We start from the raw sequence: 20,569 nt of genomic DNA on the forward strand, positions 1-20,569 counted from the left end.
AGACGATTGTGGAGGCCAAGTTGTTGAGTATATTTAAAGCAGTTTCCTGATTATTCAGGATGTCAAAGGTTACAAGGAGAAGATGAGAGATTGTGATTGAGAGAAATATTAAATCAGTCATGATGAAATGGTGGAAAAGACTAGATAGGCCAAATGGCCTAAATCTGCTCCGATGTCTCATCGTCTTATAGAGTTCGTATGTTCTCCCTGTAAAACGTTTGGGTTTCCTCCGGCTGCTCCAGTTTCTCGCACAGTCCAAAGACATACCGGTTCATTGGCTAATTGTTCATTGTAAATTTCCTGTGATTAGACTCGTATTAAATCGGTGGGTCGCATTGAGCTGCGAGGGTTTGCTTCATGCTGTATCTCTAAAATAAATAATTAAGCATAACAAGCGAAGTAGGTGGATTTGAATGCTAAATCATATAGCTCATTGGCATTCCACAACGCTCAAAACAAAAATCAACAAATTTCTTTTTTCCAGTTATTAATCTACCATTTTTTGGTGCAATAAAATATGTAAACTTTTAAATTCCTCAAATATTTGCAAAACCTTAGTCTCCTTTTGATTTGAGGAAGTCTACTATATAATTATATCCATTTGCTTTCTTCCTGGGTTAGAATTTTCCCTTATTGAGCAGTATAGGAGAGCCTAAAATGATCTTCAATAGGCCTCAAGAAATTCAAAGGATCAAGAGGAGATGGAATATACCTCTTATGCTGCCAGGATGTTTTTCTACATTGCATCAACTGTTTCAAAGTAAAAAGTTTAAATTAATTTAAACAAATTCTTCACTTCTCACACTAGCAGTGTTTAAAAAAGACATCAATCTACAGCATGAGATTAGAAGGCTTTTGAGTTTTTAGTAGACCTAATCTATATTTTAAAGTATGTATTATCTGGAAAATGATTCGCACCCTCCTGTAAAATAGGTTAGTGCATGGTTCTTGTACTTGTCACTTTGAAGGGGGATGCTTATTTAAACTTTGTAGATTTCAGTGAAGCATGAGCCTCTGTGGTTATTTTAAATTTAACAGCCATCACGAAGTGTTCAGCCTGATGCTCCTGTTAAGGTCACAGTTCCCATGGCATTCATGACAACTGTGCCACCAAATGTCTGTTTCAAAAAACGCAGACACAACAAACGTAAAAGAACATATATCCTACGTAATGAAAAATTCCTTCAAGGCAAACTTTCTTTGAAAAAAGACAGGAATATTAAGTGGTGGAAAGAATTCAGAACTTTATAAGGACAAGATAAACAAGAAAGCCATTTTTCTCTTTATATAGACTGTAAAATAAAGGAAGAAACAAGACAATAAATCAAAGAAAGACACATTTGTTAATATCAGAGTCTCAGATTATCAAATTTAAAGTGATGAAGTGATTCAATTATTTTTTTGATGCTGTGGTTATTTTGCTGGCAATGCTACTCTAGGTACGCTAACCATAAATTAGATTTTCCAATTTAATTTAAGCCTACGTGGATGCACAATAACCTTAATACCATTTAAATCAATTTACATTGGAGCAAATTTAGCTAAGCAAAGCAAACCTCAAATACTCCAAGGAGTGAACAGAAGGTGGCTTTTTGAAATCATAGACTATGAAAAGATTGCCTACTTGCCAATCTGTAATCAACATCTTTAATTGCAGAGTTATTGCCCTTAAATGTGAAAGTAATAACAACAATGAATTTCAATGCATTCAGCTTTTTTTGGCTGCAACTTGAAAGAAAAGATTAAGCAGATCGAAAAGGCACTGAAGTTGCAGCAGTTGATTAATGAAAAATCCATACCAAAACCAGGACTAGACTAACTTTCATACTCTACATTACGTCCATCACTTATGTTGCTACATTCCTGTGCATGACAATGTTATTTTTAATTTGCTTATCTCCATTCTGTGTTTCTCCAACAATTTGTACATAGATCTTCCAAACTTTACTACTGTAAATTTTTGACATCATCACTGTGGTAAAATATAAACAAGAAGGCTATTTCTGCACATACGGAATATGTAATTCTAACATACCTTAATCTACTTCCAGTTCCTTTTCCCCACAAACTTGAAATCATCTATTTCTTTCAATTATTGATCCTGCTCCAAGACCTTATGACATACAGTGGGAAGGTGTACTTGTTACCCTCATTATTACAGACGTGAGGGTTAGTTTATCACATCACAGTCACATAAACTTAAAAACTGGACTTCATCAAATTTGGATGCACCAAATATTTTTCCCCCATAATCTGAGTTGGGGTGGAAAGGATCACTAAAACATAGATTGTGACATCCTTTGTTTAATAAATTTTTATTATGATTTATTCTCTTCAAGTTATCATCTTAAATGTCACTTTGCTTGTTCAGAATCAGTCAGTCTTTATTAAAGGAATTTCTCTGTGGCTGTCACTCAGCAGGGCAGTCACTGTTGCTGCGATCAAACCTCATCACAACACTGGGCTAGATCGGATTCTCCCTTACAGATTGTGTGGGTGGTTGCCTGTAGATGGTGAAAATGGGGAGGCGGGAGCGTAGCTGATGAAACTGAACAAGTCCTGGGGAAGATGTTCCAGATCCATTCCATGCAGACCCTTGGTCGCTCTTCCCTATTCTCCCCCAACCATAAGTCATCACCAACACTGGTGTTGTAGATCAAGGCACTGAAGCTTTAATGGTACAAGAGATTCTGTAGATGCTGGAAATCTAAAGTAACACACATAAAATGCTGTAGGAACTCAGCAAGTCAGGCAGCATCTATGGAGGGAAACAAACTGTCAATGCTGAGACCTTTCATCAGTACTCTGTTGTCTGGCGCTGCTTTCTGCTAACATTTTGTGTGTGAAGCTTTAAGTACACAGAGCTTCAGAGCTGCTGGCAATGTGACCTTGAATTCAAAAAAGGTTCACTACGTTCAGTGTGATTTACATTTGATGAACTGTGAATTAATACTGTGGATCCTAAGATGAGGCCTTTTTTAAGATGATGAATTTGATCCTGTTTCTGTAGATCAGTAATTAATGGTCATCATGGAGCAAAATATCATAGAATAATGATGTCAACATGAAAGTGAGTTGTTATAGGAAATGCTTCGACCAATTTTCCAAAGGATGGCAAATTTAAATATGCACAAAATTTGCTATTTATACATTTAAAATATTCTTATTTCTAATTTAATACATTCTAATTTTGAATTCAAAAGCAGTGATATTTGGGGGTCTGCAAAGTGACTTTTTATTGAGATGTCCAGGGCAGGATTTCCATAGGAAGGGCTCAAGCTGTCTGATGAGTGGGCATAAACTATGGAGATTCAAGGACACAGGCAAGGGGAATTGGAAATGCTATAGTAGATTGTAAGAATGGAAGCAAGTATGTTCTATTGAGGAAGGAGATGATGAGAGTTTTTTTGTTGAAAATGGTGCAAAAATTAATAAAGTACGATCATTGATCCATGGCTTCATTCCTTTCACAAGACAAAGCAAAAGCCTTATACCTTAATCTCAGAAGAAATGTAAGTTATTTGGCCTGACATGCTTTTTTGGTATGAGTTGATTTCTTTTGTTGCATCAAAAGAATTAAATCGGCTACCAACAGAAATAACTGAACCTGTTGGAATCTCTTGCCAAGGTTATGGATCTTTGGGCTATTCTTTTTGGAGCACAAGAAACTCATATTTATTCTCACAGTCCCAACATGGTTGCTGAAGATAACTATAGGCCTTTTAAAATGGTATTAACTTTCACTAAGTTAATGGAATATATCATAAGTGAAAATACTGCCTGAGTACATTAAATGGAGTCAGCATAAACTAGTTTTGAATAAGTCATATCTAATTCATATGACTGAGCTTTTAAGGTCACATTGGAGAGGAATATCTACATGCTCTTCCAGAATGTATTTCTCAAGATACTTCTCAAAAGACCTTTAGAAACATTGAAAAGACAATCAACATCAACTACAAAGTTCAACAATCCACATATTTTACGATCAGGGATATAGGAATACAGATCCATGATTCTTTGAAAGTGGTGTCACTGGCAGGTAGGATCATAAAGAGAGCTTTTGATACATTGGCCTTCATAAATCAATGTACCAAGTACAGGAGTTGAGATGATATGTTAAAATTGTATAAGATGTTGGTGAGGACTAATTTGGAGTATTGTGTGCAATTTTGGTCACCAAACTACAGGAAAGATGTAAACAAGTTTTAAGTAAATAAGTACAGAGAAAGTTAGACTTTTGGATAGGTACATGCAGCTTAGGAAAATAGAGGGATATGGGTAACCCTAGTAATTTCTAAGGTAGGGACATGTTCAGCACAACTTTGTGGGCCGAAAGGCCTGTATTGTGCTGTAGGTTTTCTATGTTTCTATGTTTAATTTTGCCAGGACTTGTGGACCTGAGTTACAGGGAAAGTTTGAATACATTAGGACTTTGTTCCCTAGAACATAGAAGATTGAGGGGAGATTTGATAGAGATATACAAAATAATGAGAGGTATAGGTAAGGTAAATGCAAGCAGGCTTTTTCCTTTGAGGTTGGGTGAGACTACAACTGGATCATGGATTAAAGGTGAAAGGTGAAATTTTTACGCGGAACATAAGGGGTAACTTCTTCACTCAGAGGGTGGTGAGAGTGTGAAATGAGCTGCCAGCACAAGTGATGAATGTGGGGTCAATTTAAACATTGAAGAGAAACTTGGATAGGTACACAGATGATAAGTATATGCAGGGCTATGGTCCAGGTGCAGCTCAATGGGACTAGACAGATTAATTGTTCTGCACAGACCTGATGGGCCAAAGGGCCTGTTTCTGTGCCGCAGTGTTCTATGTCTATGATTCCTTCTCCGTAGCCCAAAACAACAAGAAAACTAGAGACACAATATATATCTTAATATGATTAAGTGATCTAATCCTCATAACGAATAGGAAATAAAAATTATGGCCTTCCCTTGGGGTTGGGTAAACGATCTTCTTTCTTTAGACCCCCAAGATCCAGTCATAATACAAAGGAACCAGAACAATTTCTAGAACTCATTAGATTTTGCTTAGTTTAAGAAAGAAGATGATAAGACCATGTATAGAAGCAGATTAGGCCATTTGGACTATCCAGTCTGCTCTGTCCTTTCATCATGGCTGATCCAATTTTCCTCTCAGCCCCAGTCTCCCGCCTTCTCCCTTTATCCCTTCATGCCTTGACAAATCAAGAAGCTATCAACCTCTGCATTAAATATACTTAAAGACTTGGCCTCCACAGCTGCCTGCAGCAGAGAATTCCATAGATTCACCACTCTCTGGCTAAAGAAATTCCTCCGCATCTCCATTCTAAAGGGACACCAAATATTCTGAAGCTGTGTCCTCTGGACTCTTGCACCACAGGAAATATCCTCTCCATATCCTCTCAATCAAGGCCTTTCACCATCCAATATGTTTCAATGAGATTACCCCTCATTCTTCTCTATTCTAGTGAATACAGGCCCAGAGCCATCAAATGTTCTTCATATGACAAGCAATTCAATCCGGTAGTCGTTTTTGTGAACCTCCTTTGAACTCTCTCCAGTTTCAACAATTCTTTCTAAGATAGGGGGCCCAAAACTGCTCACAATACTCCATGAGGTCTCACCAGTGCTTTATAAAGTCTCAACATTACATCCTTGCTTTTATATTCTAGTCCTCTTGAAATGAATGAACATTGCATTTGCCTTGCTCACCACAGACTCAACCTGCAAATTAACCTTTAGCGAATCGTGCACAAGGACTCCCAAGTCCCTTTGCAACTCAGTTTTTTTTAAATTTTCTCTCCATTTAGAAAATCAACTCTTTAATTTCTTCTACCAAAGTGCAAAACCATACACTTCCCAACACTGTATTCTGTCTGCCATTTATTTGCTCATTCTAATCTATCTAAGTCCTTCTGTAGGCTCTCTAATTCCTCAAAACCTCTCCACATTTGTCTCCACAATCTCTCCGCTAACTGTTCTGGCACCCTGGTTCCCATTCCCCTGCAACTCTAGTTGAGACTCCACCGTGCAACATTATCAAACTTTCTCAACAGGATATTAGTACCCCTTGAGCAAACTATCCCTTCTGTGCAGGTCCCACCTTTCCTGGAAGAGAGCCCAATGATCCAAATATCTTATGTCCTCCATTCTACACCAGCTCCTTAGCCACGTATTAAGCTGTATAATCTTCCTGGTTCAAGCCTCACTTGCATATAGCATGGGTAGCAATCCTAAGATCACAACCCTGGAAGTTCTGCCCTTTAACTTAGCACCTAACTCACTGAACTCCCTATGCAGAACTTCATCATTTGCCATAGCTATGTCACTGGTATCTACATTAACCACAACTTCTGGCTGTTCACTTCCCACATAAGAATGCTGAGGACTCAGTCGAGATAACCCAGACCCTGGCACTCAGGAGGTGACATACCATGTGGGAATTTTGTTCTCCCCCACAGAACCTCCTGTCCATCTCCTAACTAACAAATCCCATCACCACAGCGTGCCTCTTCTCCTCCCTTCCCTTCTGAGTCACAGTGGCAGACTCAGTGCTAGAGATCTGATTGCTGTGACTTTCCTCTGTTCGGTCATACACACCCTTCCCCACCCCCAACAGTATCCAAAGTGATGTTATTGAGTGGGATGACCGCAGGGGTACTCTATGCTACACTGGCTCCTTAACCCCTTTCCCCTTCCTGATTGTCACCCAGTTTCTGGTGTCCTGCACCGTGGGTGTAAATGATCCAGAGTTTAACCAGTTCCAGCTCCAACTCATTAACGCGGACTGTTAGACGCTGCAGCTGGATGCACTTCTCGCAATTGTAGTCATCAGGGACACTGGAGGTCTCCGTGCCTTCCCACATCCCACAAGAGGAGCATCCCACTATCTGCTTGACATCTCTAATATCCCAGCTAAGCAGATATAAAGAACGAAAGGGGGGAAAAAACGAGCTGGAGCTTTTCCTTTCTTTTGCTTTCTCTGACGGAATCTCTCTTTGTGGAAGTCTCGAAGACCTAAAGATCTCAAGATCACCAGTCTGTCTCTGTCCACTGAGATGATGGCCACTGCGCTTGCCCCTGTCTTACTTTAAATTGCCCTTGCTAATCCATCCCAAACATCGAATGGATGCTGGTCAAAGCTCTTCTTTGCTGCAATGACCTGCTGCTGACTTTTCAGAAAGAAAGCATATTGCTGAACAGTAAATACATTTTCAGATGTGAAATACTGTATGTGGGGAAAAATACCATTCAAACTCCAGGGGAAATAAAATTAACCAATTGAACATGTTGATATTTGGTAAAAAGATAGTTCCAATGATACTCAGAGACGCTAGTTTTATGTTTTGCATTTTTCAATAAATCTCTAAACCTTTAAAACAGAGTATGAAAATAATACTGTTGCCACAATATATAACTATTTCACCAATTGTTCATTCAAGAAGTTGTGCATAATGTGAGCTCGCTAAGAAGAGATAACTTGGTAGTGATTTGACTTTAATGTAATGAAGTTGCTGAATAAATCTGAAATGTTCAAAACGAATAATTTCTCAAGTACGACTATCCTTATACGAGTACTGTGAGGTTTTTCAGCAACCGTTATTTATGAGCAAGGAGTAAAGTATTTTCAATGTTTTGGTAGATTCAAAACTAGTTAAAGTTTTACTTTTGCAAAAATAATGACATAACAGATTTAAGATAACACTCCCAACTAGTTCTGGGAGCTTTATAACAATACTTGTAAAATGGTGGAATTATTTATTAGGGCAAAGCATGACTATTACTTGGGTAAAAAGTGGCCTTGGATTCAGAAGGGATAGTATTGACTGTACAACAACCATAAAAATGAGATACAAACTGCAGGTGGTGGAAGAACTCAACAGGTCAGGCAGCATCAATGGAAACAAAATAAGAATGTATTTTTCAGTTCAAATACCCTTCATCAACATTGACAGAGAAAATGCAACTCCTAAATGAGTTTATTTTGTTTGACTCAGAGATGAGACACCTGACAGGTTGCATGGACACACCAGCCCATCCCCCCTTCCCTGAACAAGTCTTCTGGTGGCGCAATATCCTCTTTCCCTGGCTGTTTGTGACCTCAGCACCCTTCTTCCCCAGAAGCATCTTCATATTGAGGTGTCACATTTGACTTTATATGTTTCAAATTGCATAAAGGAAAACAGTAATATTGATTACGAAATGGTTCTAGGCTTGTGCTTCCACATGTTTTTCTTGGTCGAAAAGTATTTCATAGTTTTGGTTACTTCTTTTGGTACCGTATGTACCACATGTGGCATGAGACAATGGAAAGCTTGTCTTACACACTGTTTATACAGATCAAATCATTACGCAGTGCACTGAGGTGGAAGAAGATAAAACAAAAGCAGAGTGCAGAATGAAGTGTGAAAACTACAGAACGTGCAGTGCAGGTAATCAATAAAGAGCAAGATAATAACAAGGTAGATTGTGAGATCAAGATTCCATCTTATCATTCAAGAGGTTATTCAAGAGTCTGATAGGGGCAGAATAGAAGCTTTTTTTAAATCTGGTGGTACTTGTTTTCGGGTTTCAGTGTCCTCTGCCCGATGGGAAAGGGGTATGGGAGAAGGTGCGGGGTGGGTTAAATCCTTGATTATGCTGGCTGCTTTACTGAGACAGTGAATAGACAGGGTGTACAGAGGGGAGGTTGGTTTCAGTAATCCACTGAACTGTATTCACAACGCTCTGCAGTTTCTTGTGGTTACATGCAATTCAATGCTGTTATGCATCAAGATAGAATATTTCTATGGTACATTGTTAAAAATCGGTAAGGGTCGACGCGGACATGCCAAATTTCTTTAGCCTCCTGAGGAGATAGAGCTGATGGTGAGTTTTCTTGGCTCTGACATCAACATGGTTAAATCAGGACAGGCTATTTACTATGTTCACTTCTAGGAACTTGAAGTTCTCAACGGTAGCATTGTTGATGCCGACAAGAGCATGTGCACCAGTCCTCTTTCTGACGTCAACGGCCAGCTTTTTTTGTTCAGATAACATTGAGGAAATGTTGTTCTCATGACACCATATCACTAAAGTTTCTACCTCTTTCTTATACCCCAACTCATTGTTATTTGAGATGTGGCTCACTATGGTGGTATCATCATCTGAGCAGGTACTAGCTAGGTATTCAGTGGTGATAAAAATTTGGGGTAGGTGAGTATTCAATTTCTTTGAACAAAGAAAATTTGTTATTTATTTTTGAGTTACTCCTTTCAAAGTGAAAAATGGATGCAATCACAAGGAAGGTGGATGGGGAAAATTCCTTTGAAATGGAGTATGAGGATTGACGAAAGGTAGTTGATAATGTGATGATTAGAAGCTTGTCATCAAGATTAAATCCCATAGTGTAAAAGGTACTGTAACAGCATGATAATAGGAAACTGATGTTTTGCCCCATCAGAGTAATTGCTTCATCAATAAAAGCATGACACCTTAGGCCTCAAATTCTACAAACGTTTATAGCTGATCAACGAGCACATTGCACAATCACAGTATATTGTGTCCTTAACAATATCCAAACATCCCCAGGCCTATGTTGAGAGGACAGAACTATTGATCAGAACAATTTGAGTGCTTTTGTTAGAAAGTCTGTTGTTAAGTTACATAAGGATTTTGGAATTTCTTGTAAAGTCGTTACATTTATAAATTGTGATGGATATTCACTATCCTGGGCCGGGGAGGAGGGTGGGCTTTCTTATTTACTTTTTTGCCAAGCTCAGCTGTTTAACATAACAGTTGGAACTTCTAGAGATCAAAGCTTTACAGTATTTATGAATAAGAGAAACTTCCAACCAATGTTCTTTGTTTAGCTTCTTGTCATAAACAGGATCCAGTCTTCAGTTTTTCTAATGTAAATGGAAGCAATAATCAGATTGAAGTTTAAAATATAGCTTTGCAAACAGACGCACTGTCCATAGAATGCAGGATGTTGGTTCACAGCATTTAGAGTGACCGTGTACAACAATGGATTATTTAATTTGACTTGTTTTAAACCAGACAAACTGGCTAAGATATTTAGTTCATGGAAACTTGTAGATCAGATTGATATTATCACTTGTAATATCAAATAGCTGATCTGTTAATATTTGGAGAGTTTATATGCTTAAAGAGTTATATTCACAGCATTTCCTTTGGCTGTATTCATCTGTATGGTTGAATGACATTTAAATTTAATCTTAAACTCAAACTTATTTGTGGGTACCTGGAAACTCTGTCTCTGGAAGCTTTTCGATCATTTATGTAAAAAAGGTGCCTGAAAACTTATCATGTATGTGAAGTCACCCAAGTGGTAGAGAAGTAGTATAAATGTAGGGAACATTCATCAAAGTTGCTGATGAAGGCAGCAGGCCAGGCAGCATCTCCTTTTAGGAATGGTTAAAGAACATCAAGAAGAATGATAGAAGGACAGAGTGACTGGAGTCTAGCAGGGCGACAGATGATTCATTTGTTTTTGGTATGTCTTTTCAGCTTATAGGAATTGGATCCATGTTGTGGAAATCTTTTGTGTTTTAGAAATCAATTGTAACTTGGAAATGTTTTTAAGGTAAAAGTCCTCTGTGAGTTTAAAATGTATTTTAAGAGTTTTGTTCGAATTTAAATGTGTATTACTAAATATAAATGAACTGTGCTTAAATTACTTTGTTAGCTGGAAGAATCTCTTCCTTGGTAGGGAGCAAGGAGCCACCACTCAAACAACTGAATTTACTATTGAGGATAACAGAAAAGTGAACTAGTTTTGAAGAGTAGATAGTTCCAGTGGGACCTCCCATTAGTGAGTGTACCTCCATCTATATTCGATAGAGCTTAGGGTCTTTGTTGGATTTTACAGCTTTGTGGTCAGGAAAGTCAATGCCATCACAAAATTATACTAAACTAGAGTGGTTGAATCTTTATCAATATTTCAGACATAATAAAACAAATTTAAAAGAATTATGCCACTTGGTAGAAAATTGGCATATAAAGTTTTAAAAAAGGATAAGAAAGGGATACTGGTGAATCAGCCTGACATAACAAAGTTCAAGGTAAATTTATTATCAAAGTACATATTTGTCACCATATTCAAGACAGAGATTAATTTTCCTGCAGGCGGCCACAGTAAGTACAAGAAACACATTGGAATCAATAAAAGACTGCGCCCAAAAGAACAACCGACTACAAATGTGCAAAAACAAAACAGCAAACTGTTCAAATGCATAAGGAAGAGAAAACTACAATACTGCTAATAAATAAACAACAAATATCAAGATTAGGAGATGAAGAGTCTGTGAATGTGAGTCCATAGTTTGTAAGAACAGTTCAGCGATGGGACGTGAAGTTCAGCGAAGTTACCTCTTCTGGTTCAGGAGCCTGATGGTTGAGGGGTAATAACTGTTCCTGAACCTGGTGATGCTGGTCCTGAGGCTCTTGTACCTTCTTCCTGTTGGCAGCAGTGAGAAAACATTATGCCGAGAAGGTGGGGTCCTAGATGCACCAAATTAAACATTAGAATATCTTCGGAGCCATATGCAAATAAAAAAGATAAATAAGTGTTTGACTCAGAGAGTAGTATGGTGGAAATGATTTCCAGTTCAAGAGACACTGACACATGTGCTTGGAAAATGGTGATTGGACAACTTCTGAACCATGCTAGGAACAGTGAACTGGTAAGCTGGGTAACAAGGGTAGACGAGAGGATTTTGAACTGAGAAATCGATGCAAGAGATCAATGTTTGAAATATGAAGTAAGTTAAAGAATATTAATAAAGCAAGTGAGAAAAATACTATTTTCTGAAATGATAAACAGACTGTGACAAAGGCTGGCAAATGTTTCAGAAAAGTTCAACAAATATGTCATCTATCATAGATCTGCATTGTAAGGGAAGCATTGGAAGTGCGCAACATTCATACAGAAAATAATATAGTGTTCAAATTATGATTGTAATGGAAAAAATTAGCTAAATAGTTGGTACACATTGAAGAGCAATTCTCCAAAAGGGGAGCAGGATTTAAGACAAAGCATCATGTCCAGGCAGAAGTGTGCCAAATAAATAGTCATAATTTAACGAGGAAATCAAATTTAATTATATAACAGAAACATCAAGCTGTTCTATTTCAACTAGTACACTGGCTTCAATCCAACAATATGGAAAATTGCCCAAGGATGGCATGTCGACAAAGAAAAAGGCACATTCAATCTGGCTAATTACCATCCTATCAGTTTATGTAATCTTAATTATCAGCAAAGTAGTAGAGCTACTTTTCAGTGCCATTGTCAAATTACACTGAACTAAACAATTATCTGCTCACCACCAGTCATTTTTGATCCAATATGCTTCCCTCGCCACCAAACATTCTTCCAGCTTCAATTCAATTAGGATCAAAAGAAGGAATTCCAAAGATGAAGTGACAGATATTCTCACAGATCTCACATCAGCATTGGATGAAGTATGGCAACAGAGATCAATGAGGTCTCCTAGACCCAAACACCTTCAACTGCTTCCTCAATAGTATTCTCTCCAGTGACAGATATGAGATGGAGTTGTTTGTTGCACAACATCCTTTTGTATTTCCCTCATGGAGTACGGGCTCAACAACATTGTGAATTAGGCTGATAAATGGAACCTAATGTCTATCATCTATAAGGTATCCGGCATAAGGCACAGATATTTGTAGTCGTTCATCACTTCCATTCACCTTGACATTCTTGCTCTCTCTCCATGCAGCCACAAGCAGAAATGCCAAATACAAACAGAACACCTCCAATGCAGGCACCATCCTGTCTTGAATAATTTCATATGTGCCATCTACGTATCTGAGAAACCAGGCACAGATGTTAATTCTGCACTGTGGTTGCCAGAATACTGGAAAAACAGATAATATCACAGTGGGACGACTGTCAACACAGTGACTGCAGTAGTTTGAAATTCTCCAGCACATCTTCAGAGGCTAAGGAATGGGAATTAAATGTCCTACCACAAGAGTTATTGTGTAAAACTGAATTTGGAAGAAAGTTTTTCTTTTCTCCACCAGGAAGGAATGTTTGAAGATTGCATTGTCTGATGAGACAATTTCTTTTTGATATTCCTTATGTTTTGTTGTGATGAGATAGCCTGAAAAGGGCCTGAATAGTGGCAGGGCCAGAGATCACCTATAAAGTGCTTAGAAGAAAAGTAAATCACATGACTATGATTATGACGACACGCAGTCCCCTTTCATTGTCATTTAGTAATGCATGCATTAAGAAATGATACAGTGCTTTTCCAGAATGATATTACGAAAACACATGACAAACCGACTTAAAAACTAACAAAAACCACATAATTATAACATATAGTTACAACAGTGCAAAGCAATACCGTAATTTGATCAGAACAGACCATGGCACAGTAAAAGTCTCAAAGTCTCTCGAAAGTCCCATCATCTCACGCAGGCGGTAAACCTCCGGCGCCGCCAACTTGCTGATGCAGCATCCTGGAGGCGTTCAACCACAGTCCGACTCCGAGTCCGTCCAAAAACCCCAAGCCTCTGACCACCTCTTCGACACCAAGCACCGAGCACCATCTCTGCCGAGTGCTTTGACCCCGGCCCCGGCAACAGGCCATAAGCAAAGCCGAGGATTTAGGGCCTTCGTCTCCGGAGATTCTCAATCACACAGTAGCAGCGGCAGCGAAGCAGGCATTTCAGAAGTTACTCCAGATGTTCCTCTGCACTTCTCACGGCTGTCTCCATCAAATCCGGATTGTGCACGGCCCCCTAGTTACACATCCTTTATCAAGCAATGGTAATTATTTCATCTATCCAAAATGGTGACCAGTTTGCTTCTTTCCATCAGTATAAATTGGTGAAAGATGCCAACTGCTTGAATGGTATTGGTAGAAACATCATCATTCTTTCTATGCGTAAGAAATATTGCACCATTTTATATTTCTGCTATAGAAAGTGAACAAATGGTTGTCAATACAGGGGATAGCGTTACACCAACATGGCAACACAAGACCATTTTTGAACCCTAAGCATGACCAGCATTTTTTCTTGTCACTACCAGGTGTGGATAATGTCGAAGGTATTGCTGTGGACTGGATTGGAAACAACTTATACTGGACCGATGATAGTTACAGGAAGTCTATAAGTGTAGCAAGACTGGAAAAGGCATCTCAGACCCGGAAGACCTTGGTGGAAGGTCAAATGTCACACCCAAGAGCTATAGTCCTGGATCCTCTGCATGGGTAAGTGCTCTCTTTTTCACCTTCAAACTTAAATGATGTCCTAATTATTGAATCTGCACTCATGACTGTTTCTTTAAGAAAAGAAACAGGCAAATGTGTATGTTACCTCTGGAGATTTAATGCTCAGTTGATGGCTCTCGATTAACATCATCAACTTACAGGAAATGTACTGTAAATCTGCAAGTGAACAAATATTCCCTGGATTATTGAAGTCTAATATAATATTACTCCCGAAATCTAAGGTTTTGTTAAGAAGTTCCTTCATTGGCACAACTGAAATAGTAACCAAATAATTAAAAAACAAATTAAGTTAAAGGCATTGTTAATGTAAATTACATGCCAAGACAATGAAACGTCAACTTGGCTGTCTTGCAGGCCAAATGGTCCGGAGGGATTTGAGTTGTTTACAAATCTTACACACCAATCAAAGCAAGCTGCCTGTTGCTCTTATTTCTTGATAATCTTTGAGCTTTACAGATCAGTTATTGCCTAGGACGCAGGCTCTTGTGTGGCTTGGCAGAACAATTGAATAACTGGTCTCCAGCCGAGAGCTTAAGGGGAGAGAGGTCATTGTAAGATAAGAGCAACACACACAAAATACTGGAGGAACTCAGCAGATCAGGCAGCATCTATAGAAATGAATAGACAGTCGATATTTCAGGCCCAGACCCTTCAGCAGGACCCCACTTCATTAGTTCTGACAAGGGGTCTTGGCCCGAAATGTTAACTGTTTGTTCATTTGCATAGATGCTGCTTGATCTGCTGAGTTCCTCCAGCATTTTGTGTGTGCACTTTGGATTTCCAGCATCTGCAGATTTTCTCTTGTTAGTGAGTATATTTAAAGTGGAGGTTGGTAGGTCTTGATTAGTCAGCATATCAAAGGTTATGGGGAGAAGGCAGGAGAGCGGGGTTGAGAGGGATAATAAATCAGGCATGATGGAATGGCTGAGGGGCCTAATTCTAGTCCTATGTCTTATGGTCTTAATTGTTCCAAGATGAATGTCTCCCCTGTTGACATCAAGTTCATTTGAAAGTAAACTTCGGACACTGTGTGATATCTTTCCATCTAGAGTGGTATCGTCCCAGATGTGAAGGTTAGATTACACATGGTGGTAATAATTCTGAACACAATAGGCCAGCTGTTTTCATGCTAGCGGAAGCTCCAGAATGGGTCCAAAGACAGGACATAAGTGCTGAATAGCTTATTCAAAGACCCCTGGATTGGTGACCATCAATAATTAGTGAAGAAATAAGAATTCCATTACCTCAATTATATTTGAAAACAGACTTGCTAGCCAACTGCCTTTATCTTGATCTAACGTGGAAAAGCTCTAACCTACAGTATGTTACGTACTCCGTAACTGGCTTGCCAAACCAGCAGAAATGGACCACTTAGTTGGAGTCTGGATTACTGGAACTAAGAAAGTTTTATTAAAGAAATAAGCAACACAGTACTCTAATCAAAAGGATATAAATGCAACAGTTTAGCAATGATAAAACACACATGTACACAGAACTAGGATAATAGGATCAATCAAGCTCTATCGTAGTCTAGGGGTAAATGATCAGTTTCAAGTGACGCAAAGTTCAGTTCAATTTAGATCAGTTCAGTTCGCAGTAATCGGAGAGAGAGCGAAAGCGAATGAATATTCAAAACGGATTCTACACAGACCTTCGACATTCCTCGCAGTTAACTTTCGGGCGAGCCCTTTGTAATATCTTCTGAGGTCACCAACTGTGACCCCTCCACTCCAGATACGATCGTTCTTCTGCGGTGAACCCGGCACCCAGGCAAGGGTGGACACACACACCAACTTCCCGCTGACCCGTACATTTCTACCCTGTGCGTCTATGGCTGGTCCCGCGATCAGACCTCAAAAACTCCTACCAACTTGTGGGGGCACACCGCTTCCAGGGTCCCGTTACCTCGTGGAGTCGTGTGTCTGTTGCCTTAACGAACCTGTCCCTTTTTATCCCCCTGCTGGGGTATCGCCTGTCCATCAAATTTCAAACAGTTCAGGGTTCAAAGCCACCGGTCTCTGACAATACTGAGAACTGTGTCTCCTTTCGGTAATCTCTCTCATCTCTCTCTTATTAACACCTTGCATGTTCCCCCATTGTCCTCTTATCGGCATCAATCTTCTGATAACTGGTTCTTTTGTTACATCCCTACCCTTCAAAGGAATTTTACCGGGGTAAAAATAATAGGCAGGAATACATTCTTAGATACACACAAATATACATGTTCATCAGCTATTTGGCTAATACAGATACTTTTAAGTTGTCAACACCTGACAGACAGTCAGCAATCACATTTTCCGTTCCTTTTATATGTGTTATTTTAATAATCCTCCAGAACCAGGCTCCAACTTAGCAAACTTCATAGTGGCCGAAAACACTAATGAATTGTGATCAGTGTAACTTCTCAGTGGTTTTCACCCAGGACACAGATAACAAGGGTCTCCCATACCAACTTAGCATTCTTTGGCAAGGGCTTAGTAAGAGGGTGGGTACTATCCGCAAAGTTGTTTTTTTTTCTGCAAAACTTCCGATAGTACCCCACCATCTCCAAGAACCTTCTCAAGGCTCTCTTGTCTGTCGGGGTGGGGACTTCAGAGATAGCCCGCACCTTAGCTTGCATCGGAGCAGCTGCCCCTGTCCTACTGCAAATCCCAGATAAGTGACCTTCGCGCGGCCAAACTCACTTTTTGCGAGGTTCACTGTCGGGCTGGCTTCAGACAGCCATTTAAACAGCTCCCCTACCACCATAATGTGCTCCCCCCACATGTCACTCCAGACCACTACATCGCCAATATACACTTCTGTGTTCTTTAGCCCGTTTGTCACTGAATTAATCATTCTATAGGGGTGTTGCTCACTAGGCTGACCTGATGTGGCAACAGCTCCATGTCCCAGCTCTTTGCATTGCCTCGGGACATCTGGACCTATGTGGGCGTGCCGTTTAATTAGCTCTCTTAGCAGTTCGCTTTGTTCGGGGATTAAGGGAGAGAGCTCAACAGTAAAGTCGGTCAACACAATAGAGTTCTCCCATCTGGTCAGCACCACACTTAGCTTTTCAAAATGGGTTTTCCCCTTATCAAGTGGCACCCTAGCCTCATTAATTTTCATGATATCACCAGCTAGATCTGTTTTCTGATCGTGGTGAGCTTTTAACATGTTAATAGCCTTTAACTGTGTTAACTCACGTCTACAGTAGTCAGTAACATCCTTCCTCCTGTGCAGCCAGTAAAATTCTTTCATGATTCCGCCGACTGTTTTCCTCCCCCCAAAATATCCACCGAGGGGTATCTTGTGGACCAGGTTAAGAATCTCATCCCCATAAATTTTTGGCACCATCCCCCAATCCTCATCTGCGGGCACGGTACTTGGTTTCCCTTTCTACCTTAGCACTCCCTCCTCCACACAATAGCCTACTGGCTCCCTTTTAAATTCTGCTTCAGAGAGAGCTGTCCCCGCCGAAACCCGCAGCTCCTCGTCTTGCTCCTGCGTCTGTACAAAGTCCTTCCTTGCTAATGCTACGTCTGCCTCAGTTCCCTCAATTTCTCCTGTTTCACTACGCTCCATCTTTTCACTTTCTAACTCCCCCTGGTACAAGGCTGGCAGAAACATCTCAGCTAACTCTATATCAGCCTCTGCAGCCTTTCTGGACACACGCCGAGACACTGCGCAAACGGGATGGACCTGTGAGTCCATGGGCAGGGCCTCAATGCTGGCAGGCTGGCCTATCAGTTTTACTGCTGAGAACACATTTCCGCCGGCGAGGTCATTACCGAGTAAGACTTCCACACCTTTCATCGGTAGTTCAGGCCTCACCCCAATCGTGACCGATCCAGAGACCAAGTCGCTTTTTAGGGATATCTGGTGCAAAGGTACTGCTTCAGTCCCTTTCCCAATGCCTTTTATGACCCTGACTTTCCCAGTCTCGGTCTCTGAACTAAAGTCTAACACACTCTTTAATATCAATGACTGACACCCGTGTCTCTCCAGATCTGCACTGGAACTGGGTTTAACCCCTCCTTCACTGACACTAATCCGGTCGAGATAAACCTCTCTGAACCTCGTTAGCCCTCTCCTCTCCTAGCGGTTTGCTTACCAGCTCAATACAGCCAGTCGGAAACGCCGCCTTTCCCTTTCCCGTCTCCTTCTTTGGGGCAAAGCACCTGGACGCAAAGTGTCCGACTTTCCCACAATTATAACATACGACCCCAGGAGACTTCCTACCAGACTGCTCCCGGTCTACCTTATCCTTCTCACTAGTCCCCGGCTTACTTTCTGACTTTTCTGGCGGACTCTCCCCGCCGTCCTGACTACCCTTCTGGTAGCCTTTACTCGGGGCAAACTTTGTTTTATGTGTCAACGCGTACTCATCCGCTAACTTAGCAGTTGCGGCTAAAGTGTCTGCCTCTTTCTCATCTAGGTAGGGTCTCATACCTTCAGGAACACAACCTTTAAACTGCTCAATCAGGATCAGCTGTAGCAGTCTGTCATAATCCCCATTTACCCCCTTCGAGGCGCACCAACGCTCACAATATGTCTGCATCTCACGGGCAAACTCTAAATACGTGCGGCCCCACTGCTTCTTCGCATTCCGGAACCTCTGCTGGTATGCCTCCGGGACCAACTCATAAATCCTGAGGATGACCTCTTTCACCACCTCATACCTCTGGGCATCTTCTGCGGACAAAGCTGAGTAAGCTTGTTGGGCTTTCCCTTTAAGTACACTCTGAAGCAAAACAGCCCACTTATCACTTATCCCTCGGCCAGTCCTGACTTGCAGCAACTTTTTCGAAATGGAGAAAGTACCGATCCACATCGGTATCATCAAATGGGGGAACCAGCCTAACCTCCTGGGTCGCCCTGAACCCTCCACCTTGGTTCGGTATGGGCCCCTGCTCTGCCCTTATCTTTAACCTCTCCAGCTCGAATTCCTTTTCCCTCTGTTTCTCTTCTCGCTCCAACTGTTTGTCCCTCTCTCTCTCTTGCCGTTCTAACTGTTTTTCTTCGTGTTCTAGCTGCCGTACCCGGAACTCATGCTCGAGTCTCACTTTTTCAAGCTATACCTGTACTGCGTCTCCACCAGGTTTTCCAATAGATATCACCTCCAGCTCCCCTTGTGGAAACATACCTTTAGATACAAGTGCTCTACGATAGCTCTGTGTATCTCCTCTCTCCTCATTGTCGATTTCCCCTTAACAAGATTCAACCGTTTGGCCACAGCTGCCAATTCCGCTTTCCTGGCATCCTCTAATGCCTCCAAGGTCGGCGCCTTTATAAATTCCTCAGCCTCCATTCCTGCTGTTTGCCTTTTCTTTCTTTCGGGAATTTTAACCCAATCAATTTACCCCGTCCCAAATTTAGCGTTCAAAATCGCAGACGAGAACCCCACTTATGTTACGTACCCCGTAACTGGGTTGCCAAACCAGCACAAATGGACCACTTAGTTGGAGTCTGGATTACTGGAACTAAGGAAGTTTTATTAAAGAAATAAGCAACACAGTACTCTAATCAAAAGGATATAAATGCAACAGTTTAGCAATGATAAAACACACATGTACACAGAACTAGGATAATAGGATCAATCAAGCTCTATCACCGTCTAGGAGTAAATGGTCAGTTTCAAGTGACGCAAAGTTCAGTTCGCAGTAATCGCTGTTGTGCCGTTGGGGCGGGGAGAAGAGAGAGAGTGAAAGCGAATGAATATTCAAAACGGATTCCACACAGACCTTCGATATTCCTCGCAGTTAGCTTTCGGGCGAGCCCTTTGTAATGTCTTCTGAGGTCACCGACTGTGACCCCTCCGCTCCAGATACGATTGTTCTTCTGCGGTGAACCCGGCACCCAGGCAAGGGCGGACACACACACCAGGTTCCCGCCAACCCGTACCTTTCTACCCTGTGCGTCTATGGCTGGTCCTGCGATCAGACCTCAAAAACTGCTACCAACTTGTGGGGGCACACCACTTCCAGGGTCTCGTTACCTCGTGGTGTCGTGTGTCTGTTGCCTTAGCGAACCTGTCCCTTTTTATCCCCCTGCTGGGGTATCGCCTGTCCATCAAACTTCAAACAGTTCAGGGTTCAAAGCAACCGGTCTCTGACAGTACTCGGAACCGTGTCTCCTTTCAGTAATCTCTCTCGTCTCTCTCTTATTAGCACCTTGCATGTTCCCCCATTGTCCTCTCATCAGCATCAATCTTCTGATAACTGGTTCTTTTCGCACAAGTATCACAAGGAACTACGGTATCCTCCATCGTGATTATAGGATGTTATCAATATACTTTTTCCCATTCCTTCTTCTCCAGTTCTCT

At 40.9% G+C, this 20,569-nt stretch overlaps 1 protein-coding gene across 3 annotated transcripts in view; it reads left to right on the plus strand.

The window, feature by feature from the left end:
* Nucleotides 1-20,569, plus strand: part of LOC134346855 (low-density lipoprotein receptor-related protein 1-like) — a 2,119,020-nt gene that overhangs the window by 1,145,491 nt on the left and 952,960 nt on the right. For all 3 annotated transcript variants that reach the window (XM_063048628.1, XM_063048629.1, XM_063048630.1), the window contains one exon: nt 14,064-14,244. In XM_063048628.1, coding sequence (XP_062904698.1) covers nt 14,064-14,244 — 181 coding nt within the window. The remainder of the gene's footprint in view (nt 1-14,063; nt 14,245-20,569) is intronic.

Source organism: Mobula hypostoma, chromosome 5, assembly GCF_963921235.1.
Source record: "Mobula hypostoma chromosome 5, sMobHyp1.1, whole genome shotgun sequence".
In the NCBI taxonomy this organism is placed as follows: domain Eukaryota; kingdom Metazoa; phylum Chordata; class Chondrichthyes; order Myliobatiformes; family Myliobatidae; genus Mobula; species Mobula hypostoma.